This window comes from Panthera leo, chromosome A3 (assembly GCF_018350215.1).
Source record: "Panthera leo isolate Ple1 chromosome A3, P.leo_Ple1_pat1.1, whole genome shotgun sequence".
In the NCBI taxonomy this organism is placed as follows: Eukaryota; Metazoa; Chordata; class Mammalia; order Carnivora; family Felidae; genus Panthera; species Panthera leo.
In genome coordinates this window covers 23,559,837-23,584,999 of record NC_056681.1, presented here as the reverse complement: position 1 = coordinate 23,584,999, position 25,163 = coordinate 23,559,837, and the positions used below count along the sequence as shown (strand labels likewise).

Below are 25,163 nucleotides of genomic sequence, written 5' to 3'. Positions count from 1 at the left end.
GGGATGGGCTAAATGGGCAAGGGACATTAAGGAGGACATTTGTTGGGATGAGCACTGGGTGTTATATGTAAGTGATGAATCACTAAATTCTATTCCTGAAGTTATCATTATACTATATGTTAACTAATTTGGATGTAAATTAAAAATAATAATAATTATTAATTTAAAAATAAATTTAAAAATATTTGCTGATCCCTTGATTAACCTAAGATGACTGGCTAGGAATTCACCATCCCACTGCCCTTTCACTTCTTAACCCAGCATTTCTTGCTCCCAGCGCATGTCCTCACCACTGTCAGATGCCTGACAAGCTCAGTGAAATTGGGGTTCTCACGGTAACTGGCCAGGACCTCCGACTCCACACGTCGCCCAGCCACCTCCAGCACAACCTGGGGCTGCTCCACTTCAAACAGATGCACACGGCCGAGACCCCTCAGACCCCAGAACAGCACCTGGGGTCAGGAAGTGAGAAATTCAGGGGCCTGCACTTGACAGAAGGCACCCAGGTGTGTGTGTGTGTGTGGTGTGTGGTGGGGGTGGGAGGGATGTGTGACTGACGATACCTCAACACGGAACTCCCTGAGTACTGGACGCACGTTAGGTGGCAGGGACAGGCGCCCGGAGAGGGGCTCGGCCAGTGGTGTCAGATCCTGGGGCTCTACATCACTGGGCACTGAGGGCTGCAGGGGGCAAGAGATCAGAGGTCAAGGAGGAATCAGGCCAAAGGAGGGAAATGTGGGCTTGGGGAAGGGATATTGAGAGCTGCCAGTGAAATATAAATCCAGAGGAACTAGAAAGGCTGGATGGGCAGGAGGGGCATATCTCAGGAAGCAGTCACGCACAGGAAGGTGGGTGTCTGAGGCATGAGGATCAAGCTGCAGCCTAGGGTCTGTCTCTAGGGTGGAAGCCCTGGCAAAAGGAACCCACGATATGTGTACTTCTAATGTTCCCTGAAGTTGGGAAGTCCAATGAGGTGACTGCAAGACAGATCTGCAGCCTGCATTTTCTGGGGGTAAAATACTTGGAGGGGTAATCCCAGGACATGCCCATGTTCCATATTCTCTGGAGGCAGACAACCTGACAGAATATAAGAGTCCACAGCCTGTGCCGGCTAGGCCAGGGTACTCTGACCTCAAACCGGCCACTGTAGTCCAGTTCAATGAGTTCAAAGGTGGCAATGAGCTCTCCAGCTGCCCGGGGCCCCTTTCTTAGGGGGAAGAACTGTAGCTCAGGGCGTTGGTAAGGGTCCTCTGTCAGCTTCACCCTCGGGGTGGCCAGTGCCCTTCCCAGGAACACAGGGGGGCCCTGCAGAGAGCAGGGCAGTTAAGACAAAACTAGAAGATGCTCCAGAGCCAGGGGAAGGGAGCATCAAGATGAGGAGTGGGGGGCACTCGGGGGTGGGAACACAGATGGGGCCCAGGCCACACTCACAAACTTATTGTGGTCAAAGACATTGACGACCACTAATGGAGGCTCCTCCTGCAGATGCTCCCTCCTCCCGTCTACAATCAGCTGATCAAACACCAAGAGCTCATCCCACAGGGGACTCAGCGTCTGCTCCAGGACCTTGGGAGCCATGCAGAGAGGGAGTCAAAGGCAGGCATCAAAGGAATCTCCAACATACATCCCACATGAGCACTCTGGCCCTGAAGTGATACTTTAAGCAGCTGTTTATCACAAAAGGAGGGAGAGTGTGGTGAAGATGAAACAGCCCGCCAGAGTGGGGTTGGAGCCTGGTCCCCCTAACTGTAAACTGCCACCCTTGGGGCTAGTCCTACAGTCAACCCCTCAAAACAATTCCTCATCCGGAAGGCCCTCTAGTTCTACACCACCCTCTAAACCAGGGCGGCTCAATCCAGTATCCTGTCCTGAAAATCCAGAGCAGGAAAAGAGACTTAGGGGCTGAGGAAAAGCTCAGCCCTCGCCCCACTCTGTCTCCCAGAGCCCCCCGCTTCCCACAACATCCCAGTGCAGCCCTCACCCGTGTGGTCTGGCACTGGGTAGAGATGAGGACTCGAGCAAATGGGTCCGAAAGCCCACTGTCATCTGCTGCCAACACCCCTCGGGCCTGGTACAAGTGGGCCCGGAGCTGGAAGTAGCTGAAGTCTGCGGTGGGGGCAAGAAAGAGATGTTTGTTCAGGGGACCACCGGAGTCCCTGACCCCAGACCCCTCCAAGCCCCCAGCTGAGCATCTAGCCCCACACGTGAGGCAAGTGTCGAGCTGTACTCACCATCCCGGCACAGGTGGTGGGGCAGCCCCGCAGAGGGCTCAGGCAGCAGGTCCTGGGGGAGCTCTGAGGTGCAGGCCTTGGCTTGTTTGCCCAGCCCTAGCCACAGGAAGAGCTCCAGCTTGGCACAGACTTCGCCTGGAGCTGCCCCAGGTGCCTATTGCAGGGAGGTGGCATGTTAGGGCCCACCTCTTACCACCCCCCTAGACCTGTCCCTGCACCCCCAGGGTGTGCCCATACTCTCTGTATCACTAGACCACTTCCCAGTGCCGAAGCCAAAGAGTACTCCCTGTACCCTATCCCTACACCCCACTCCATGCCGTCTATCCAGTACCCATTACCCTGAACACTCCCATAACCTAGTCCTCTGGCCCCAACACCGTCACTTCCTATACCAAACCCCATTCCCCCAAAATGCACTCTAAGCTCTTCACTGCCACACCCCACGCTTACCCCCTCTGTCCTCTGAGCCCCAACACATTTAGATGCCCTGTTCCCTACCCCAAAAGTCACTGCTTCTTAGCACTAGGGACCTTTGCTGGCATCTATTCCAGGGACACCTTGATTAGAAGCATTTTGCCCCCAAACCAGCTGTACTTATAAGGAACAGACTCATCACTCTCCCATTCTGGTCACCTGACGGTCTATCAGAGCCTGGTCAGCAAAAGGGCCAGTGCAGGCCCAGAGCTGACAAAACTTGGTGTTTTTCTCACATCAAAGTGGACCTAGGTAAAGGTACAATCTCCTTTTGGCTTTTAGGATAATTGAAAAGAGTTCACATATACTTTTAAAAAGAATAATAATCTTTAAGTAAATATTAAATGTAAAAAATTTAAAAATTAAAATAAGACATTTTATAACTTAAAATTTTTTTAATTGAAAAAAAGTTTTAAATAAGAAAATTTTAAGTGTTTTTAAATACAACAAAGAGTTTGGGGACACCCTGATGGGAACCACAGCCTTCCACCTCATGCCCCCTGCCCCCACCCTAGAAGCCTCACCCCACTCCAGTCTCCAGCAACCCACACCCCTCACCGAGAGCAGCAGACTCTGGATCTTCCCGCAGTCCCGGCCTCGCTCCTCCTCAACCACAGAGAACAGCACATCCTGGGCAGGGATCCGGGCCCAGGCCACTCGGCGCCGCCCACTGAGCATCCAGACTAGCACATCTGGGAGGGGTGGCTGGGGCTGCAGGCAGAGAACTGGGTCATGGATGGAGCTGAGACCACCTGTGCTGCAGCTTCCACTGGTCCGATGGACAAAGCATCCATCTTAGCCCTGACACATACCCTTAAACCCCAGATCCATATAGCCACCTGCCTCCTAGACATATCTCTCTTGGATGCCCCACAGGCAACCTCAAAGTCCAACCTGACTTCTTTTTTTTTCCTGTTTTTTTTTAATTGTGGTAAAATACACATTGCATAAAACTTACCTCTGCAACCATTTTTAAGTGTACAGTTCAGTAGTACATTGTTGTGCATCAACCAGTGTTGTGCAACCATCACCACCAGGGTATGCAGGGTAGGGAAATAGGTGGCCAGGTGTTACCTCCTGGGCCAGGAAGCGCAGTTTGGCCAAGAGCTTCTTGGACAAGGCCACCTTCTCTTGCACGTTGCCCTGCCTCAGACCCCGTAGAAGCCGCAGTCCTTGCTTTGCCAACAGGTTCTGGAAGGGCAGGAAGAAACATGAGTGAAGGGCCCCAGCTAGGTGCCCCTGATCCCACTTCCCCAGACCGTACCAGGCTGTGCACGAGCAGTTTCCCTCGGCATCGATCCAGGGCATTGGGCCGGGTCATTGTCCTGCGCTCAGCACCGTGGCAAAACTGTCTGCAGTGAGCAGGAGCGGGCATGGCAGGTGGGAGTCAGAGGAGGGAACGCTGACCCCTAGGGGACCACCTCCCTCAGAGCAGGCCTCCCACCACCTCCCAGACTCCCTCACAGCTCCTGTCAGTCATGTTCTCAAAGACCTCCCTTTCCTAAGCCAAGGATGGCTTCTGTACATGGACCACTCCCAACTTCATAGAGGCCAGCCTCACTTTGGAGCCCCAGAAGGCACTACTATGTAACTATCTACTGCCCTGGCTACTCAAAGCTGGCCCAGGACCAACAGCAGTGGTATCACCTAGTTAGAAATGCAGAATCTCCGCCCTGCCCCAGACCTGCTGCTAGAATCTGCATGCTGGTTCTGGGGGATTCCAATGAACATTAAAGGCTCAGATGGGCTTTATAGTCCCAACATTAACTAATGGTAGCTCAAACATTACATGCCCATACCAAGTGCATAATTTCCAATTACCGCCCCCACACACACCTCTCCCCTGCCAAAATCTGTTTTACTTTAAAGCTTCAGAGACATCCTTCACTACTCTTTCTTTCATTCCTATTCCACATCAATCCACCAGCATATTGTTCAGGCTCCATCTTCAAAATATGTTCAGCATCTGACCACTTTTCTCCTTTTCCAGGACCATCCTAGTCCAAGCCTAGAACTATTGCAGCAGCTTCCTAGCTGGTCTTACTATGCTCCTTCCCTACTCTCCCCATGAATGTTCTCAATATGGCATCCAGAGAGATATTTTCAATGCTTTTCCAGACCATTTCACTCCTCTCCAGAGGTTTCTCATCTCAAACAACAGAATTTTTAAGAAAGCCCTACATAATCAGGCTCCCTTTATCTCCCCTATCCTCATCAAACATTCCTCTCCCCTCGTGCACAATCCAACCATCAATATCACACTGGCCTTTCTGCTCCTCCGTGAATACACCCAGCCCATCACCACCTCAAGGCCTTTGTATTAGCTGCTCCCTCTGCTAGAATGTTCGGTCCCTAGATCTTCGCATGGCTCGCTTCCCTTCTTCATTCAGGTCTCTACTCAAATGTTACCTCCTCTCAGATCTTCCCTGGTCATCCCTTCTAAACAGCCCCTGCCACTTTCTCCATTCTCATATTCTGCTTTATCTGTGTCTCAAAATAAAAAGTATTAGAAAGTCCCTAAGGCAGGGACTTCATTTTGATTACCACTTGTACCCCCAGGCCCTGGCACCTAATCGATGCTGAAAAAATATTTTCTGGGTAAATTAAAATGATTTTTGAGACATAATATTTTGGGCCCTTTATGACCTATGGTTATTTCTTAAGCTTTTATTATGCAAATTTTCAAAAAGATAGAAAATAAATGACTCCAAGGATTTTTCATCTAATACTGCTTCCAGAGGTTACACTTTTGGCTTAGTAATTGCTCTTTGCCCCAAGGCTTCTATGGGTAGAAATAAGCAACATAAAATAAAACTGAATCAAATCTTCTTGATAAGATTTAGGTCCACAAGATGAGATTTAGGGAAATGGGATCTGGTAGAATAATAGCCAAAAAAGAAAACCATACTGGCCAAAACTATACATAGCAAAATATGACACAGACAAATCTTTCATTGAAATTTCCCTGCCAAAGGATAATTTCAGTAATAAAATCATTTCAGTAAAGTGAAAAGAAAAACAGTTTAATGGCACTATATAGAAAGTCAAACAAGGAATTAAACTGGATTAAGGGTGGTAGCTCTTGTGGAACAAATGTAGAGAATGTAGACAGAGAAAAGAGCTTTAGAATGAAGCGCTGGAACATAATCACATGAACCTTTAGACTATGTAGAGGTCAAGAAGAGACAAGGAGCAAGTGAAAGAGAAAGAACAGCAAGGGAAGCAGAAGGAAAACCAGGGGCATAGAAGTCAACAGCAGAGTCTTTCAAGAAGGAGTGTGGGGTCAAGTGCATCTGCTCACACTGAGAGGCTGAAATATGGGGACAGAAAAGTGACCACTTACAAGCAGTCCCTTGCCTGAGTCCTCCTCTCATCCGACCTCCACATGCTGGAGCTCTCCAGATCCTCGGTTTCTCTCTCTCTTTTTTTTTAATATATATTTTTTTAACGTTTATTTATTTTTGAGAGACAGAGAGGGAAACAGAAAACGAGCAGGGGAGGGGCAGAGAGAGAAGGAGACACAGAATCCGAAACAGGCTCCAGGCTCTGAGCTGTCAGCACAGAGCCTAACACAGGGCTGGAACCCACGAACCATGAAATCATGACCTGAACCAAAGTTGGATGCTTAACCGACTGAGCCACTCAGGCTCCCCTCAGTTTCTCTTTTCTCTGCTTCCTAGACAGTCATATCCAGCTCCATCTATGTATTTACAGCTCCCAGTTTTTCATTTCCAGTCTAGAAGTCTCCCCACACCTCAACTCATACAGCTAACAGCCTAACAGACACATCTGCTTATAAGTCTAATAGAAATCTCAAAGTTAACATACCCCAAAATGAGCTTCTGATATTCCCTTCGCTGCCATCAGACCTCCTCCTTCTCTTGCTTTCCATAGCTCAGTAAATAGCACCATCTACACAGTTGTGCAAGCCAAGATCTTGAGGGTCATTCATGGCTCCTTCCTGTACATTTTTCCTCATCCCCTATATCTTCTATTCACAAGTACTGAGGTGTCACCTTCAAAGTCCAAATTGCTCTTGAATCCATTCATGTCATTCTATGTCCACTGCAACCACCCTAAATTAGATTCATCAATATTGGTCACCTGGATTATTACAATGTTCTATTTAGTAATCTCTTTGCTTCCTCTCTTATATCATCCCTTCCCCACTGACCTTTTTAAAGGATAAGTCAGACCATATCCCTTCCCTTCTCCTTTCAAAACCTTCAGTGGCTCTTCAAGTAAATCAGAGAAGAAGCCACGGACAGTCATTACAATGGCGATTGAGGCTTCCACATGCCTCTCCCCACCATTATCTTCCTTTCCCCACACACACTGCAGCCTCATCTACTCTCCTCACTGTGCTAGAGTCACACCGGTTCCCTTCCTCCTCCTCAAACACACCAGGAATATTTCACCACAGTGCCTTTGCACATGCTATACCTTCTGTCTGGAACACCCTTACAGATACAGCTTGCTCCTTCAACTTCTTCATATCAACTTCATAGTGGCCCCTCTTTGCCACCCTTTCTAAAATTGCAACACCTCTCTCTAATATTTCCTAGCTTTATTTTCTCCCTAACACTATCCTTATCATAATTCTTATATTTCTTCTTTATTGTTTATATGTTTATTACTTGTTTCTATCCAACCTCCACACTATCCCCCACCAGAATATAAGTTTCAGGAATTTTTGTGGGCAAGAATGCTTTTTCACTGGGCACCTGGGAGCTCAGTCAATTAAGCATCTGGCTCTTGGTTTCAGATCAGGTCATGATCTCACAGTTTGTTATTTGAGCCCCGCATTGGGCTCTGTGCTGACAGCGTGGAGCCTGCTTGGGATTCTCCCCCACTTTCTCTGCCCCTCCTTTGCTTGCTCTGTCTCTGTCAAAATAAATAAATAAACTTAAAAAAAAAAAAGAATGCTTTTTCACTGTTATTTCTGCACCTAAAACAGTGTCTGGCATAGTAAGTGCCATAAATATTATTGAATAAATGGATTAATAACTCTTTTGAGAAGAGGATCAGAAAAACACTTATGGGGTGCCTGGGTGACTCGGTTAAGCATCCAACTCTTGGTTTCGGCTCAGGTCATGATCTCACAGTTTGTGGGATCAAGCCCTGCGTGGGGCTCTGTGCTGACAGCATGGAGCCTACTTGGAATTCTCTCTCTCTCCCTTTCTCTCTGCCCCTCCCCAGAGCACTCGCATGATCTCTTGCTCTCTCTCTCTCTCTTTCTCTCTCTCTCAGAATAAATAAACATGAAAGAAAGAAGGAAAGAGAGAAAGAGAGAAAGAGAGAAAGAGAAAGAAAGAAAGAAAGAAAGAAAGAAAGAAAGAAAGAAAGAAAGAAAGAAAGAAAGAAGAAAAAGACTTGGAGCAGGGAGCATGTTATGGAATTCAGGGCAGTGAAGGTCAAAGATGGAAGTCATTAGAACAAGTTTACATGGTTACAGTAATGACCTGGTAACTAGGGACCAGTTGATGCTGCAGGAGAGAAAGTGGACAATTGCAGAGCTAGTTCCTCCGTAGATGAGAGATGAAATCAAGATCACAGCCATGACTGTGGAAGCAGGGACCCTTCCTCCACTATAGCAAGAGGGAAGGTGAGCAGATGGGTGCAGAAGCTGGCAAGGTGGTAGACTTGCTGGAGGAAGGTGAAGCTTCTATGTTCTCCATGAAGTAGCGGGGGAGATTAGCTGGAAGGGAGTTTACTGGAGGGGAGTGGCCTAACCCCCAATAGTTTCTATGACGCTCCCTTGATGGGGATCGTCATCTCCTTATTCTCCTGTGAAGAGCGGAGCAAATGCAGCCTCCAGCCACCCTGGCTCCAAACAGCCACCACGAGTTTCCCTCACCCTGGAGTTTGACGCGAAGCCCCGCAGCAGTGAGGCTGAGGCTCCCAGCTCACCTGCTCCCTGCCACCAACTCTTCCAGCGCCTGCTTGAGCCGTGTGCAGGCAACAGGCCCCGGCCTGCGCTGCAGAGTCTCAACCTCCTGCAGCCCCTGGTCCTGCGCGACAGGGCCAGAGGGTCAGAGTCAAAGGGTTGCAGACTCCCTCTTTTAGACCACATCCCCACTCCAGAGCCTCTCCCACTCACTGCCGCACTTCCATGCCCAGGGCTTCTTCACCTCCATCCAGGTCATGGTTCCATTTTTTTCTCTACCAGCTCCACGGCAGTGGGGCTGGGCCCCCAGTAGCTCTACCCATGGCCTTCACCTGGCCCCTTTCTGGGTGTATCAATTCTGAAGCCCTGTCTTCCCACAATTTCTGGTCTCCTCTGTTCCACTGGAGCTCTTTGGCTCTTTAGCCCTGCACCTAGGGCATGCTGGCTCCCAGGTGCTCTACCTATTAGCCTCGCTCCAGAGCTCCTTTCAAAGGCCACAGTCTTCCCGACATCCCAGCCTCTCCCTGTGGGCACCCGCCTCGCTCTCACCAGCCTCTCGGCCACTTTCTGCACACAGTTAGTGCTCTGCAGGCGCCACGTGTGATCTTCCCAGCGGCTCCACACGTGCACACATGGCTTTCGGTGACGCAGGGGCAAGCAGAAATACGGCCTGTACCAGAGGGGTGGGGGTGGGGGGGGGAGGGGGGGAGGGGGGGTGGGGAGGGTAGAAGAGCAGAGGCTGCGAGGGGCAGTCCTGGGCCACTGAAGATCTCCCAACACCCTCCTTCCAGACACCAGGAGTACTCACCCATTGCCATCCATGGGCTCAGGCCGCTGAGCAGGGGTCCCTAGCTCCTCCTCCAACACTAGCCCGGCTCCCATTTCCGTCTCCAGCAGAGGCTGTGCCTCCTCGGCCTTGCCCTCCGCTCCCTCCCCAGCCCTGGCCCTTGGGCCCAATTGCTCCTCCAGGCGGCCTGCACGACCTGCCCAGAGCAGCAAGGGTCAGGGGGAACCCAGCTTAGGGTCTGACCCCTCCTTCAAACTAACTCTGCCTCAATAAAAGCCAGAGCCCACCCCTTACTGAAGGTCAATTTCCCTTCCAGGGGCCTAAGTCTGGAACAAGAATCCCCACCCTTAAACCCATGACCCTCAGGGGTTCAGCTAGGCCACACACCGATAGATATCTCAAAGCTGATGGGCTGGGAGGCCAAGGCAGGGTCAATCATGGTGGCCTCAAAAAGCACACCGAAGAGCAGGAAATCTTGCAAGGGCGCCAGGGCATTCTGAGGAAGGAGGGTCAGACGGCAGTCAGCCCCCACCCACCCAGGTTGCAATCCGAACTTTGCTTGGCCACAATGCTGATAGAAAGACTGCAACCAAGACCTAGAAATACCACTACAAGTATCCTACCTCTCAGTGCTCAGCCCCCACCCCCCCCCCACATATGTATATGCACAAGAGCACATGTATACACACATTGCATTCTTTATCCAGGCCCAGAAATTCAGACTCCACCCCTGTGTTTAACGCCAGGGAGCCAGTTACTCCAGAGCTGAGAGTGACCCCCTCCCTTTGCTAAAACCCCAGCTCCCACCTCTGGCAGAGGCAGCAAGTCCTCCACCTCCACCTCCATGGCACCAGGAATCTCAGGACCATCACCACTGGGACTGGCATCCAGGTGCTGTGGGATCCCGGTTGGGGTCTGGCCCCCCCTGGCTTTCTTCTTCTTTCTCATGAGCCTGGACAATCTGGGTCCCCGTGGGGCCTGGGGAGGCTCAGGTTCAGCTCTCCCTTCCGATACTTCCATGGACACAGCAACCAGCAGGCGGCCGCGGAACCAAATGCCTTGGCCAAGTCCTTCATTGAGACTTTGAAGACCATCCCGGAGTCCCCCACTGGGGGGAGAGCCATAGAGAGGCACCCATGCCGGGCCGAAAGTGGGGTTAAACCCCGCTGTGGGGGACAAGAACAGCGTTTTGGAGGAAAGCACGGGGCAGATGGGTACTAGGTCAGTCTATGCAGCATACTCTTATCTCCTGCAAGTCCAAGGGGGCAGGGAGTCGGATTGGGCTTTGGCAGCTCTGAGAGGGAAGTCTGAGAACAGCTGCGGACCGACAGCTACGGACCAAAACCCGAGAGCACATCTAATCTACCCCAGCTCCCAAAGGCCCTTGAGACAAACAACCCGTAGCTCTACTGCGGAAGCCCGAGTTCTGGGGGTGGAGTCACGATTGGGGCGGAGCTATAGGTGATCCCGTGAGGGGCGGGGTGAACGCAAGATGTGAGTGGGTTTATTTTCTCTGCGTGCAAATCTTCAGGGAGAGCACAGCTGGCGCGGCTACTGGATATGCGGCTGTCCTTAGGTTTTTGTCAACAGAGGCAAACCGAGAGTGGGGTTTGTAGTCTGGGGACCACAGGTGAGGCCCCGAAGGGCGGGGACGGCTTGGTGCTGGGTGGAGGGGCGGAGCGGGATAGCAGGGCTGGAGTTTGCGGCCAGGGGAGGGACCCAGGGCGGGCAGGACCAGGCGGAGGCAGCAAACGCTGGCCGCAGGCGCTCACCCGTGCGGCCCGGGTGTGAGATCTGCCTCAGGTCTAGCACGTGCGTGGCGACGGCCATATCGACCAAGGGTGCGTCGTCCCGCAGCTGCAGACGGAGGCCGCGCGTCAGCGGCGGGAAGAGCTCCACGAAGCTCAGCTGCTCGTTCCACTCGGGCGCCGCCGCCTCGCCGCGCACAGACGTCTCGCCCTGGGGGCCGCGGCGGAGTGGGGTCAGCACGGCACCGGGGCCCGCGCCTCGGCCGAGTGGGGACGGGAGGGACTTACCTGCTGCCCCAGGAAAGACACCCGCACGTACGGGTCCATGAGGACGCGCTGGTCCTGCAGGGCGCGGGCCAGACTGCCTAGCAGCCCCGGGCGCAGCGCGGGCAGCCCCTCGGCCCGGTACACGCGCACGCGCAGCCGCGCCCACGGCCTCGCGGCCGGCACCCCGCGTGGCAGGAGCAGGTTCCTAAGGGAGTGGGGCGCTGAGGCCGCGGAACGCCGCGGTGTCCGGCTTCACCACCCCCCCCCCCCCTACGGCGTCCCGGAGGCCACGCCCGGTCTTATTCTTACCCCCACCCTCACCCCAGCTCACTTCTCGATGTCGGAACTGTGACCTGGGCCCGGGGCTGGTAGCGGAGGAGGCAGGTCCCCGCGCGCCCGCACGGACAAAGTGACTTTGACGAAGCCTTTGGTCCCAGCACGGGTGTCCCGAGGGTCGTGCAGCGGAGCCCATTTCTGGTAGAAGTGGCCATCTGGGGGCGGAGGGGCAGGCCACGGGTCAGAGGAGACCGGCGGGCTGCACTGACCCGCATTCGTGTCGGACTCGGTAGGGAGGAGAGGCAGTACATGGAAGTCCACCTTCCCAAGAGGCTTCTCTCTCCGAAGTTAGTATCTAGGGATCAGTGTCCGGAGGGTCAGTTCCCCTTGGTGCAGATGAGTCTAAAGCAGGAGAGGGTTCGCTACCTGGCTGGTCGAAGATAATGCCCAGGTCCATCCTGAAGGTGCCTATCTGGGAGGCCATAAAGGGGAGGGCCTGCGAATGGAAAGCCTGGGGGAAAATGGTGTTAGTTTTGGAGCTTCGGTATCCTCCGTTCTCTGACGGAAACCCCTCATCCCTACCCGCCTTACCGTGATCTCCAGCAGTAAGTCTTGGAGGTGAAGCCGGGTCTCATGAAATTCGAACAAGAAGTACTAGGTTGAAGTGGGGAAACAAGAGAGGCGAAAGAACATTGGTTATATGCGAAGGGTTCACGCCAGCTGGCCCCTGCCTCTTGCAAAAAGAACGCCCTCCTTCCCCTGCTGGCGCCTCTTTGTACCCTCTCCTTCATCAAGCCCCTCTTGACCGCAGGCACTTGCTCAATTCCACCTAGGCCGCGTCCCCTCCGCGGACTGGGTACATGCTGGGTCTTTCCCATTCTCTTGTCAAGCCCCATTCTTCCTTGGTCGCACACACCTCGTTGTAGAAGGGGCAATTAGTCCCGCGTTGCGTGGCGGTCACTCGGCGCTGGTCCCCCACACGCACTGCCACATAGGGGTTAATGTTGACTCCAACCAGCTTCTGGGCCTCCAGCACTGTAACCCCTACCTGAAGGGTGCAGAAGGAGGAGAAAAGGAAGCCATCCCTGCCAAGTAAGGAGGAGGGCGGGGGAACCACGTGTGTGGAGAGTGAGTGGTATTCACCAACGGCTAGGGTCTAGAGGAAGAGTGGTACCTGGAAGTCCTGAGCTCTGGACATCTGGAAAGGATCCCCTCGAGCCAGGCCCCGGGTGCGACTGCCAGAAGTACAAGGTAAGCTCTCACTTCACTTCCTCTCCCCTATCACCTACGTACTTTTGCTCAGTGCTAGGGATAAGATCTCCTCTCTTCTGGATTCTGAATCCTTCCAGTCTGTCTTGCATCCATCTCAACCCTACACCCAGAATGTGACTCATTCCTGGAGCCCTGAAACCATTCATTCATTCAACAAAGATTTGTTGGGCACCTACTATGTACCAACAAACACTATTCTAGGTCCTGGGACACTGCAGTGAACAAAAGAGACAAAATTCCCTACCCTCCTCAAGCTTTCATCCCCTACATGGGCTCCAGAAGCTCCTATGTGTGCCAGTGTAACTGTGTGTGTGAATGTGGCAGTGTCTATGCCTTAACTCCAGGACATCCACTCCTCACCCATACCCTGGGGCTGTTTGTGAGTGTGGATGAGCATGGGCCTACACGAATAAGCGCCTGAGGTTGACACACTGGTGGGTATGGGAGCAGGTGTGGGTACAAGTTACCTCCTGAGGTGGCTGAACACAACTCCAGAAAGCTCCACATCAGGCTCATCCTCCAGCTCCAGCTCCAGCTCCAGCTCACCATCTTCATTGTCCTGCTGAGCTAGGCCTCGAACTAGCCTGTGGCCCAATGCCACTGCCTGCCGCTCCAGCCGGGCCTCCCCAGGCCTGATAGGAAAGGCCTTCAAGGGACATGTCTGGAACCTGTCCCTCATCTCTGGGCACCCTTGATTTCCCTGACCCTAGGACTGACCTCTGACCCTTAGGCTGACCCCACTATTTCCAGGACTGACCCCTAATCTGGGATCCCTAATTCCGGAATTGACCCCTGATTCTAGGACTGACTTCTCACCCTGGAATTGATCCAATACTGATCCCAGACGGTGGGACTGACCCCATATCACTGACTCCTAAATCCCAACCAAGACTGACTTGGTAACCCCAGACCATCCCCACATACTTACTCCAGCTCCTGGAAGCCCACGTTGGGGATGATCAGCTCTGAGCTAGAAGGAGGATAAATGAAAGGAGTGAGGGGCCAGCCTTGACTACAGAGCTGCAACCCAGGCAGCACAGGGCCAAGGGTCACCACATCCAGCAGATCCAGAGAGGAATTAGGTACCACTTCTGCCTTCCCAAGGCCTACCTGGGCTGGGACAATCAGGCCTTGCTTAGATTGCAGGGGGCAAGAGGTGGGGTACCTGTCCCGGATGGATGCTCCAAAGTCCTCCTCTGCCCAGGCTCCAGCTGCACCCTCTGGGGGCTGATACTTCAGGTCAAGTTCCACCTGGATCTGAAAACAGACACACAATGTGCCCTAGAGCCCCCCGAACTGTCTCGGGCTAAGAGAAGTCCAAGGACAATGCCTTTTACTCCACCTATAAACAGAGACCCTCCTGGCCTGCATCCGTGGTGACTTTGTGGTTCCTCTCTGGTCATTAATAATATTGACTAACTACAACCTATGAAAAACTTAGCATGAGCAAGTTACCTCTTGAAGAGGCCAAACATGACTCCAAAATTCTCTCGTTGCTCTTGGAAATTCATTACTGTGGCCCTCATAGCTCTGCATGGTCTGACTCCTGCCAACCCTTCCAGTCCTATCTAATATGGGGTCTGCTCCTGCCCTGCACCCCAGTTATGCTCTCTCAGAGCACTGGGATTTTGCATATGCCAGTTCTTCTGCCTGAAACCTTCTCTGCTCCCACTTAGTTAACTCCTGTCATCCTTCCATTTCAAGTTCAACCAGTACTTCCTCAGGGAATTTTTGCTGACCCCCATATAGGTTACATCCCTTGGTTATACCCTTTCCCAGGGTCCTACCAGCTCTTTTGTAACACACATCTGTGACAATTTTGCATTTATTTGTGTGAATATTTGTTTAATATTTGCCTCTCTCTTTAGATACAGAACTCTAAGAGGGCAAATCCTTATCTGGTTTTGCTCACCATTCAATCCTTATTGCCCAACACAACACACACGGCACAGCTTATAATCAGAGCTCAACAAACAACAGACTGATTGAAAAGTTCAACATTTCCTATGACTCCATATAAGGTAAATGAGGAAACAGTTTGGTGAAGCTAAATAGCTTGTTCAGGTTATCAGTAGGGAAATGGTGGATCTGAGATTTGAACCCAGGTCCATTCCTACCAGGTTAGATGACCCTCCATGAAACACTAGGAAAATTCAGTCAGGTTCATCTCTGCCTCCCACAAGAACGGAGTCTATACCGGGTAGGGAGCAGCACAGAATGGCTCTTGGCCCATGTGGGACTAAGGCAGGGGCTACAATGAAAGGAGCCCTGGCTGGGAGGCATTGTTACCACTCCTGTCTGGATCTGGGTTTTCCTCTCTGAAAAATGGAACTCTCTATCTAGAAGGACACTCAAGCTTGAGGGTGGCAGGCTGAGGACTGGTGAGACTCACCGGGGATACCCGCAGATTCTCATCCACTAGGGCCTCCCGTAGCACCAAATGCCCAGTATGCTGTAGCTGCTGCAGGGAGATCACCAGGGTCCCCAGAGACCTGGGGATGTGGCATGGGGGTAAAAGAATGACCTAGGGGAATATCCCCTCTTACTATGTCCAGCCCCACCTGCATCCTTGGCTTCCCCAGGCCTACTCACCTGGGGCTGAACACACGGCTGCAGTTAACCACCTGCACAGACAGACATTCCGCAGCCAGCGGAGCCCCGTAGTGTGGCCAGTGGAACAGCTGGAGATAAGAGGAATCTTGTGACACACAATGCTGGACTTACCCTGACCCCCAATCCAGAGCCTATCCTAGCCAGGAGATAGGATCCAGCCCTCCAAAGTTGGAGCTTACTTGATGACCAATGTCCCAAACCTGGAACAACCCCTCCCCCCAACACAGGATTGACTGCAAACTAGGGCTGATCTGAGGGTAACTACCAATAAAGAACTAATCCCCCCAGTCTTGGCTTCTCAAGCCTGAGAGACTAACCCCACTTCCTGAGAGCACAGCCCCCCAAAACCAGGAATATGCCCCCCAACTCATCTGAGGAGGGACTTACATGAGCACAGATCAATGTCTCCCTATCCAGGACCCAACCCCACTCACCTCACCAATATCTGCTTCTTGACCACAGTGAATTTTCCTTGTTTTCTGGGTGAAGCCTGCTCAGAATCAAAACTAGTCAGTTATCAGCCCCTTCCCACAAATCACACACATACACACCCAGCACAGGGTCCAGTCCCGCTGGGCTGGGCTTACCCATGGAGAAAGGTAGTAGATGGAGGGGAGAGAGGCAGAGAAATGGGCTAGAGGAGAGAAGAGACAGGCTGGAGAGATGCCTAGGCACTGGATTGGGGGACCTAAGGAGGAGGAATGGGAACCCTCCAGTTGCAAAAATCCTTAGAGCACCCCTACAAGCCTCACCCCGAAAGCTGAGCCTCACTTGTCGGTCATGGCTGCCTGGCAGCCCCATCAGTCGCCGCACACGCACAATCAGAGCCATTGTCCCAGGGCCACTGGCTCTCCCTCTGCCCGTCTGCCCTCCTGCCAACCTGCCTGTTCACCTGAATCACCTCTGACTCACTGGACTCACCCAGCAAGTTCAGCAATCCCTGCCCTTTAGTCAAACACACAGGCAGGCTTGGGGGGTCATGGGTGAAGAGAGAGCTGAAGGACTGAGAGAAGGAGGTAAGGTTGCTGTGGTCTGCTCTGTCCTCCCTGCCTCTTCCAGCTTCAGCCTCCACCCTGCATCCACCCTTGTGAAGTGGGAGCTGGGATAGGGTGGGGATGGAACCAAGGGGAAAGACAGGACCCTAGTTTGTCCCCACTAGCCAATGAGGCCTCAAGGGCACGGGTCTCATGGTGCTCCTTTTTCATCTCTCTGTCCTCAATGCCAAGCTCAGGGTCTGGTGCATGGTAGACCCTCAAAAAGCTTTTTTTTTTTTTTTTTTTTTAAATTTTTTTTTTTTCAACGTTTATTTATTTTTGGGACAGAGAGAGACAGAGCATGAATGGGGGAGGGACAGAGAGAGAGGGAGACACAGAATCAGAAACAGGCTCCAGGCTCTGAGCCATCAGCCCAGAGCCTGACGCGGGGCTCGAACTCACGGACCGTGAGATCGTGACCTGGCTGAAGTCGGACGCTTAACCGACTGCGCCACCCAGGCGCCCCTCAAAAAGCTTTTTAAATAAATGGGCGGATTGATAAATGAATCCCCGAGCCCCCAGCATTAGTACTACAGGCATTCAACACATTTGAAATAATGAGTGGTTGAATGTGTGTCCCTAGCTTGCACATAGCAGGTATTCAAAACACTTCCTAACCAGAAAACAGAGGTCCTTAACTTGGGGTCTTACATAGATAGGCTGCAGGGAGTCTGCAAACTCTTGAACTTGCCTATAAAATATTGAGTAATTGTGCATGCTGCGCATTAAGCTCCTCCCATATCCTTAAACAGATGCGCAATATTTTTACTGAATGAAGGAATGAATGTATCTGATAGTTTGAACCCATGTGTGATTGTAACTATGTGTTGAGTGTGTATCCTGGCCATCTATTTAGTTATTCTATTTAATGACACCTCCTATATGTAGGACTTGTGCTATGCTACCCTGTGGGGGAAGGGGTGCAGCCACAGCAGTGAATTGGACATGTTCTCTGTCTTCCAGTAGCTTCATGGACTCCAACATCAAACAAGGCCTAGAAAGACTGTAATTCCCATCAGAGCAGGAAAGGGTCAGGACTCAGGAGCTCAAGAAGAGGGAGGCCAGGGGTGCTTAAAATGGGCTTTGAGGGGACACCTGTTTGGCTCAGTCAGTACAGCATACGACTCTTGATCCAGGGTGATGAGTTCAAGCCCCATACTGGGCATGGAGCCTACTTTAAAAAAGAGATAATAAAAGAAATAAAATGGACTTTAAGGACAGGAGTTGAGCAGAGAAGGACATCCAGGCAGTGGGAAGGAATGCAGGGTGTGTTTTGGGACCTGTGATTTGTCATTTTGACCTGTGTACGAGGAATGTATTAGGTGGCAGCAGACATAAAATTTAGACCATCAGAGGAGCTAGACCATCTTGTTGTGTGGCCTTAAGCCAGACATGATGCCTCCTTGTGCTTCAGCTTCTTCAACTCAATAGTGGGGTTGGAAAGCCCTGTTCTGTGTCCCAGGTGTTAGCTGCTCAATTGAGTTTTGAGGTCTATAAAACACCAAACAGGCATAGGTTGTTCTGTTTCTAAGCAAGGTCCAGGTTAGACCTCAAGATTCCAGATGTTGGGGGAGGGCTTCCCCTCCTCCGCTGATGTATGGGGGCACTGAGATCCAAAGGAGGCCAAAAGGGGGACCAGAATTCTTAGTTCACAGTGCCCTGGCCTTTCCCTCCCTTTACCCCTGAACTCTGTGACATCTAATCAAGCAAGGTATTGAAGCCACCCCTTCTGGAAACTAATGCAGGCACCTCCCCTTCTGGGCAGGAACACAACCTGGCAAGTTCTCGCTCCCCCCCCCCCCCCAAGAACTGACACTTCACTTCCTAACATTCCAAAGAAGATGGGATGTGGCAGAAAGAGTACTAGGCTCTAGGGCAGGATTTTGGAATTCTAATCTCTATCATGCACTGTGTGGTGTCTGGAAAGTCCTTTCCCCTTTCTGGACCTATTTGCCTAGCTATAAATGTGCATATGCACTGCATTACTTTCCCTCCCTCCCTCCTTCCTTCCTTCCTTCCTTCCTTCCTTCCTTCCTTCCTTCCTTCCTTCCTTCTTCCTTTCTCTCTCTTTCTTTCTGCATTGCTTTTCAAAGTGTGGTCCTTAATGAGGATCACACATGTGGTTCTTAAAAATGCACATTCCTGCACCCACTCAAGAAATGCTAAAGTAGATTCTTAAATTGTACCTGCAAACCTGAATTTCTGTTCTGTTGCAGGAGTTCTGGGAACTCTGGTCTCCTGTCTGTGACTTTCTGTGATTCCTCATTGCATTTTCAGTATCTCAGATGGTTGGTTTGAGTGTGGGTATGGTGTTTGGTGCATACTGAATGAAGTCTTAGCCCACAGACCTTTGGTGAATATGGGTCTGGGAGAGGGAACCACGGATCCTAAGGTCAGAGTTTCCTAGCCTGATGACAAGGATGAAAAGAGGGGCCTGAAGGGTTTGCAGAGCGAAAGAAACTGAGTATTTTCTTAGATGTGCCCTGGGTGACATTCATTCATTAGGCCTATCTAGGTCCTGGGTATACACTAGTGAACAAAACAAAAATACCTGCCTTCATAAGTTTTTATGTTCTAGTGAGTGTGATAGGCAATGAAGAAATATATAAGTAAAATATATAGCATGTTGGTGATATGAGCTGAGGAGAAAAACAAAGCAGGAAGGGGGATAGAAATTCTTTCACGCCAAGTGCAGAAGATAGGAAGTTCTGGGAAGTGATGTGATGTCATCACTTGCTTTTTTTTTTTTTTTTTATTTTCTTTTTTTTAACGTTTATTTATTTTTGAGACAGAGAGAGACAGAGCGTGAACAGGGGAGGGTCAGAGAGAGGGAGACACAGAATCTGAAACAGGCTCCAGGCTCTGAGCTGTCAGCACAGAACCCGATGCGGGGCTCGAACCCACGGACCGCAAGATCATGACCTGAGCCAAAGTCGGACGCTCAACCGACTGAGCCACCCAGGCGCCCCTGTCATCACTTGCTTTAACATGGGAAAGAATGAGACTGCCAGGCTCCCAGGGACGTCACGACTAGCTCTGTGACGCATCGTCAGGGAGTTCCGTAGAGATCACGGGCTCCTTTATGACGTCAGCAGCTGGGCCCAGATAACAGAGGAGGTTAGATCCCGCCGGGGGGCCCGCTGGCTGCACGCAGGGTCCGTGAGGTCTCCGCGGCGCACATTAGCTGAAGGAGGGCCGAGAGCCTTGGCAGCTGCGGCGGCGACTTTGGTGTCCGTGACAGGGTGCCCCGGGGTCAGGATGCGGCGGAGCCCCCGCCCGGGCTCGGCGGCGTCCCCGCATAAGCGCACGCCCAACTTCTACAGCGACAACAGCAACAGCTCAGTGAGCGTCACCTCGGGGGACAGCAGCGGGCACCGGTCAGCTGGGCCGGGGCCCGGGGAGCCCGAGGGCAGAAGAGCCCGGGGCTCGAGCTGCGGTGAGCCCGTCTTGAGCGCAGGAGTGCCCGGAGGAACCACATGGGCTGGAAGCCCTCGGCAGAAGCCTGCGCCTCGGAGCTACAAAGGGCCGACCGCCTGTGGCGCGGCAACCGTGAGGGGCGGGGCCTCGGGTGCGGGCGGGGTCGAACCCGGGAGAGCTGAGGGAGGGGGCAGGGCATAAGGGGCGGGGCTTGGCACGGAATGGGAATAAATATCTGGGCACCTCCTAAGGGGCGGGGCCTATGGGGTGAAGAGGGGAGACACCAAATAAAATTCTCTAAGGGGCGGGATCTAGGTGTGATGGACGGTCCTGGGAAGGGGCGGGGAAAGTTTTGATTGGACAACACTGAGAAAGCGCGGCCTTGGTGTTAACATAAGTGGCTACCAGAGAAATGGGGCAGCACCAACACTTGTCTGGGGGCGGGGCCTCCGTTTGGCCGGGGGACTGATGTCTTGACCGAGCATCCCAGAGGGGCGGGCTCAGAGTGCTGAGCACCTGGGATGTGCATGCAGTGGGACCAATGCCGGTTGGGGGGTACTGCCCCGCTTCTGGGCTGGGGAACCTGCGGCCTGGTCCCGCGGAAAGAGTGGACCTGCCTTGCGCAAGGCCCCAATGGCGCCCTTGGGCTCCCGCAGAACCGGCTGGCTCTCCCGTAGTCTCTGAGGAGCAGTTCGACCTTCTCCCGACCCTGGATCTGAGGCAGGAGATGCCTCCACCGCGCGTGTCCAAGAGCTTCTTGAGTACGGGCCAGATCAGCCCGGAAACCCTCTGACCTTCCAGCTCCCCTCTCTGAACTCCGGTTCTCATTTCTGAGACCCTGTTCGTTTTGAGTACTTGGCCCATGTCAGTCTCCAGCCCCTTCCCTGAGCCCGATCCACCTTCTCTGAGCCTGAACTCATTCTCCGTGCCCCCATCTAATGCTCCTAGCCCACTCCCCTCTTCCTGAGCCTCTTCTGAACCTCAAACCCCACGCTTACCGAGCCCTTCTTCACCTCTTCCCCCTCTGAGGCCCCTCTCCTCTCCCCAGGCCTGCTGCTTCGGGTGCTGAGCGTGTTGTTGTCCCTGGTAGGAGACGTGCTGGTCATTGTGTACAGGTCAGAGGGAGGGAATGGGGAGCTCCAGGGACTGCTTTTTGGAGGGGATAGGGAGCAGAGCCGGGCCAGCAAAGGCTTGACCCTGACTCAGATCTGGCTGTTGAGTCTGACTCAGATCTGGCTGAGTCCTGTCGGCGGGAGCTGGGTCTAGTACCTTGGCGTGAGGGCTGTGGGGTTCACGAGGGTCTGGGTCCTCAGCTTCCCTCCGGTTCTTCAGGGAGGTCTGTTCCATCCGCTTCCTGCTCACGGCCCTGTCACTGCTGAGCCTCTTTCTGGCAGGTGAGGGGGTGGCGAATCCCCTGGGGCCCCCGCCCTGGATGCTTTGGAGCCAAACCCGGCACATTTTCTCCTGTATCCCTCAACACCCTGAGCACCTTCAACTGCTCACGGTCCCCTTCAGAGCCCCCTCAAGGCTTTTCTCTCCTCACTGTCCCTTTATGCCAAGGAAACCCTCTCCCTTGGCTCCCCCTGAGACTACCCCTCTTTCCCCAGCACTCTGGTGGGGGCTGCTGTATCTGGTCCCTCCTTTGGAGAATGTGAGTCAGGGCGTCTGTATCCTAGGGTGGGTGCGTGGCAGGGTGCGTGAACCTGGAGGTTTTGTGGGTCCCCTGGCCTGGTGGGAGGGGGACAAGTGCTGGAGGGTCGAATCCTAAGGAAGGGCTGGATATAGACAGATCCCTGAGGGATTGTGCCCAGAGGCAGCTGGGGGTCTCTGAGGGGTCCTGGCAGGTCGGGGGGTGGGGACAGTCCTCAAAAAGAAGGCCCTTTGAGTCCGGCTGCTCCCAGGCTGAAGTGGGAGAAGGGAGTGGGTGGGACTGAGCTGTGCTGTCTTTTGTGCCTCCCTCCCTCCATAGGAACCTAAGGAGATGCTGACTCTAAGGTGAAAGTGGGCACCTGGGGTGGGGAATTAGGGGGCGCAAAGGTGTTTCTGTGCGGGGCCTTACGGGAAGCGCCCAGGGGGACCGGGAGCCAACCCCACCCGTGCCGACCTCCCGCCTGCAGCGAGTATCACGAGCGCGTGCGCTCCCAGGGGCAGCAGCTGCAGCAGCTCCAGGCCCAGCTGGATAAACTACACAAGGAGGTGTCCAGCGTTCGCGCAGCCAACAGCGAGGTGAGCCCCGCAGCCCGCGGCTGTCCAGCGCACCGCCCCGTGTCTCGGCCCGCCGCTCAGTCCACCTCGGAAGCCCCCTGCGGAGCGCCGCTCCCTGGGTCGCAAGCCGTAAACCCCGCCGCCCCGGAGTCCCTACTTCGGAGTTTCTCCCAGGACCCACAAAGTCTATAGCAGACAACCTAGCCCCAGAACTTTGCCTCCCTGTAAACCTGCCCGCTAGCTCCGTCCCTCCAGGCCCTGTCCTCCCTCTTTTCAGAGAGTGGCCAAGCTCGTATTCCAGAGGTTGAATGAAGACTTTGTGAGGAAACCTGACTATGCGCTGAGCTCTGTGGGTAAGACCCAGAGACACTGCGAGACTGAGACTCAGAGACACCGGAAGAGACGGAGACCTTGACACAGACAGACCTACGCACATGACCGGTCCGAAGAGACCGACCTCAGAGACCCTGCCCCACCTGTCGGTCAGGCCTGGGAGCCTGAATGATTGCTTCTCCCTGCTCCAGGGGCCTCCATCGACCTAGAGAAGACATCACACGACTATGAGGATGCGAACACTGCCTACTTCTGGAATCGCTTCAGCTTCTGGAACTACGCTCGGCCGCCAACAGTTATCCTGGAGGTGGGCCTGGAACTTGGATCCCAGAACGGGGCAAGGGACGGGTTGCTGGGGAAAGGACTCAACAGCTCGCTGGAGGTGGGACCCGGCTGAGCTGGGGGCGTGGCGATGGGCGGGGCCCTGCCTGAGGGAGGATGGGCCCGGCTGGAGGCGGGGCCTGGCGGTGCGAGGGACTGGACACCGGACAGGATCTGGCTGCATATAGACCCGGGTGGAGGACTGGGCGGGGCCGATGGAGGGGTTGAGCTGAGGGCGGGGCCTATCAGAACCAATGGCCAGGCTGGGAAGGGCCGCAGTCGCTCGGTACGTGGGTTCTGAAGGTCTACCTGCTCGCCTGCAGCCAGATGTGTTCCCTGGGAATTGCTGGGCTTTTGAGGGCGACCAGGGTCAGGTGGTAATCCGGCTACCGGGTCGCGTGCAACTGAGTGACATCACCCTGCAGCACCCACCGCCCAGTGTGGCACACACCGGGGGAGCCAACAGCGCCCCCCGCGACTTCGCAGTCTATGTGAGTGAGGCTAGGGCTACGGGAGGTGGGGCGGATTTTGCCTAGTAAGCACCAGTCATGAAAATTGGTGTCACTGAGTCTTCGCTTGCTCATCTACATAATGGAGATACTACCACTCGCCTCTCAGGCCTACAGGTTATAAATAATTATAACCATATCCAAACTTTAGTTATGGCTTTATTGAGCCCTTAGTCTGTACTGAGTACTTTACATGGATCATCTTGCATCCACTCAACAACCTATGAAGTGCCCTCATCTCCCCCATCACTGATGAGAAAAGTAATGATCAGAAAGGCAATCTTATTTGCCAAGGTCACACAGCTAACAATTGGCCAGACTAAACTTTGCAACCTGGTTTCTTGGAGCCCACATTCCACACTACACTATCCTAAAACCAAAAAATAAAGGAGAGAGTGCAGCTATTGCACACCATAGTAGGTCCTCAATAAAGTTGCTTTCTCCCTCTTCCACCTGTGCCTCACTGTCCCCCCCCCCCCCGCTCACTCTTCACCTACCAGGGCCTCCAGGCTGATGATGAGACTGAAGTTTTCTTGGGGAAATTCACCTTCGATGTGGAGAAATCAGAGATTCAGACTTTCCACCTACAGGTGTGTGTCTCTGGGGGTGAGGGTGCTAAAGGAATAGGACAGTGAGGGAAGATTGGGGAGGAAGGCAGCCCTTGGGACAGCAGGCCTTGGCATGATCCATTTGTCTCCCCAGAATGACCCCCCAACTGCCTTTCCCAAGGTGAAGATCCAGATTCTAAGCAACTGGGGCCACCCCCGTTTCACATGCTTGTATCGAGTCCGAGCCCATGGCATGCGAACTTCAGAGGGAGCAGGGGACAGTGCCATGGGGGAACCCCATTAAACATGCTGATTGTTGGAGTAGAGTGCAGGTCTGTGCTGAAAGAAGCTGGAATCATACTGAGGTGTTTCTTGGGGGAAATCTGATTGCCTTTGGCCTATTGGTTGGGGGAGTCTACTTTCCAATGCGCTCTCTTATTGGAGAAGTTCAGATCAATACAGTAGCAGCAGCTCATGTTTATGGAGTACTTACCACATGCAAGAGATGGTGCTCTGGATATTTTACACATCGTCTAACTAATCCTCACAACCGTGGAAGGGGAAACCACTCGGGTCAGGGAATGCTCAAGAACATACAGTTAGTGAGGAACAGTGGCACAGGATTCAAATCTACCTTCCCCCAGAGGCCACCCTCTTTAACTCAGAGCTGCCAGTCAGCCTGAAGCCATGTTTGTACAGCTCAATTCCTACCCCCAACCTCTGGGAAAGTCCCCTCAACTCCTGCTAGGTGCAGGTGGAGAGGTTAACTACTTTTTTTAGGTTAACACTCAAAAACTAAGGAGACCTGAGAACCTCTAGGAAGCATCTGAGAGTAGATGCAGGCCTGGTACCCCTACTCAGGTTGTCTTTACTGCTAGGCACAGGCAGTCTAGTGTTCAATCTGTCCCTGCCCTCAGGGAGCCCGGTAGGGGAGAGTGTTAACCTAAAAAAAGCCTATAAACAGGCTATTCAGAAGAAATATAACCATAAACACATGAATGATATCTAGCCTTCAAAATTAAATAGATCCAAGCTAAAAATGACAAATTTTTTTTTGCCTGTCAGATTAACAGAAAAGGGGTAAAAAAATTTAAAAAATTAAAAAAACCTGTTATGGAGAGCATTTTACAATATCTATTAAAATTTTAAATATTCTTATCCTTTGATCTAGCATTTCTACTTCCAGGAACCAATCCTTCAGAAATATTGCTGCACAGATAACTGTACAAGGATATTCATTA

General features: G+C 52.8%; 2 protein-coding genes across 11 annotated transcripts in view; one reads left to right on the top strand and one right to left on the bottom strand.

The window, feature by feature from the left end:
* The window catches only part of LOC122215196 (fer-1-like protein 4), a 33,511-nt gene extending 17,125 nt beyond the window's left edge, over positions 1 to 16,386 (bottom strand). Inside the window, exons 1-28 of the mRNA XM_042930306.1 lie at positions 16,308 to 16,386; positions 15,990 to 16,045; positions 15,535 to 15,623; positions 15,335 to 15,434; positions 14,108 to 14,199; positions 13,871 to 13,912; positions 13,410 to 13,574; positions 12,845 to 12,905; positions 12,587 to 12,718; positions 12,262 to 12,324; positions 12,097 to 12,181; positions 11,726 to 11,885; positions 11,416 to 11,599; positions 11,152 to 11,338; positions 10,187 to 10,545; positions 9,767 to 9,875; positions 9,401 to 9,575; positions 9,142 to 9,262; positions 8,616 to 8,716; positions 3,970 to 4,057; positions 3,780 to 3,896; positions 3,264 to 3,416; positions 2,232 to 2,385; positions 1,982 to 2,106; positions 1,432 to 1,566; positions 1,132 to 1,305; positions 564 to 680; positions 291 to 452 (exon numbers count right to left, since the gene is read on the bottom strand). Of these exons, the coding sequence (XP_042786240.1) occupies positions 291 to 452; positions 564 to 680; positions 1,132 to 1,305; positions 1,432 to 1,566; positions 1,982 to 2,106; positions 2,232 to 2,385; positions 3,264 to 3,416; positions 3,780 to 3,896; positions 3,970 to 4,057; positions 8,616 to 8,716; positions 9,142 to 9,262; positions 9,401 to 9,575; positions 9,767 to 9,875; positions 10,187 to 10,545; positions 11,152 to 11,338; positions 11,416 to 11,599; positions 11,726 to 11,885; positions 12,097 to 12,181; positions 12,262 to 12,324; positions 12,587 to 12,718; positions 12,845 to 12,905; positions 13,410 to 13,574; positions 13,871 to 13,912; positions 14,108 to 14,199; positions 15,335 to 15,434; positions 15,535 to 15,623; positions 15,990 to 16,045; positions 16,308 to 16,386 (3,585 nt within the window). The remainder of the gene's footprint in view (positions 1 to 290; positions 453 to 563; positions 681 to 1,131; positions 1,306 to 1,431; positions 1,567 to 1,981; positions 2,107 to 2,231; positions 2,386 to 3,263; positions 3,417 to 3,779; positions 3,897 to 3,969; positions 4,058 to 8,615; positions 8,717 to 9,141; positions 9,263 to 9,400; positions 9,576 to 9,766; positions 9,876 to 10,186; positions 10,546 to 11,151; positions 11,339 to 11,415; positions 11,600 to 11,725; positions 11,886 to 12,096; positions 12,182 to 12,261; positions 12,325 to 12,586; positions 12,719 to 12,844; positions 12,906 to 13,409; positions 13,575 to 13,870; positions 13,913 to 14,107; positions 14,200 to 15,334; positions 15,435 to 15,534; positions 15,624 to 15,989; positions 16,046 to 16,307) is intronic.
* Positions 16,387 to 19,569: 3,183 nt separating this feature from the next.
* On the top strand, positions 19,570 to 24,323 carry SPAG4 (sperm associated antigen 4). Of its 10 annotated transcripts, none has more exons than XM_042931108.1 (12): positions 19,589 to 20,157; positions 20,663 to 20,767; positions 21,055 to 21,121; positions 21,339 to 21,400; positions 21,614 to 21,657; positions 21,976 to 22,001; positions 22,124 to 22,232; positions 22,489 to 22,564; positions 22,736 to 22,851; positions 23,189 to 23,356; positions 23,875 to 23,964; positions 24,077 to 24,323. In XM_042931108.1, the coding sequence occupies exons 1-12, from the start codon at positions 19,848 to 19,850 to the stop codon at positions 24,224 to 24,226; spliced, it is 1,323 nt and encodes a 440-aa protein (XP_042787042.1). In that variant the 5' UTR covers positions 19,589 to 19,847; the 3' UTR covers positions 24,227 to 24,323. The 10 variants fall into 10 exon arrangements, with proteins under 10 accessions (XP_042787040.1, XP_042787038.1, XP_042787039.1 ...); XM_042931114.1 differs by having other exon boundaries at positions 19,976 to 20,138; XM_042931104.1 differs by having other exon boundaries at positions 19,582 to 20,157; positions 21,339 to 21,657.
* The last annotated feature ends 840 nt before the right edge of the window (positions 24,324 to 25,163 follow it).

What these genes read in the sequence shown, in the direction of transcription:
- SPAG4 (XM_042931104.1), top strand. Translation starts at nt 19,848, where the DNA reads ATGCGGCGGAGCCCCCGCCCGGGCTCGGCGGCGTCCCCGCATAAGCGC. An exon ending in TGGTCCCTCCTTTGGAGAAT is followed by an intron (nt 21,658 to 21,975) that starts GTGAGTCAGGGC and finishes CTCCCTCCATAG; the next exon opens with GAACCTAAGGAGATGCTGAC. An exon ending in TTCGCGCAGCCAACAGCGAG is followed by an intron (nt 22,233 to 22,488) that starts GTGAGCCCCGCA and finishes CCCTCTTTTCAG; the next exon opens with AGAGTGGCCAAGCTCGTATT.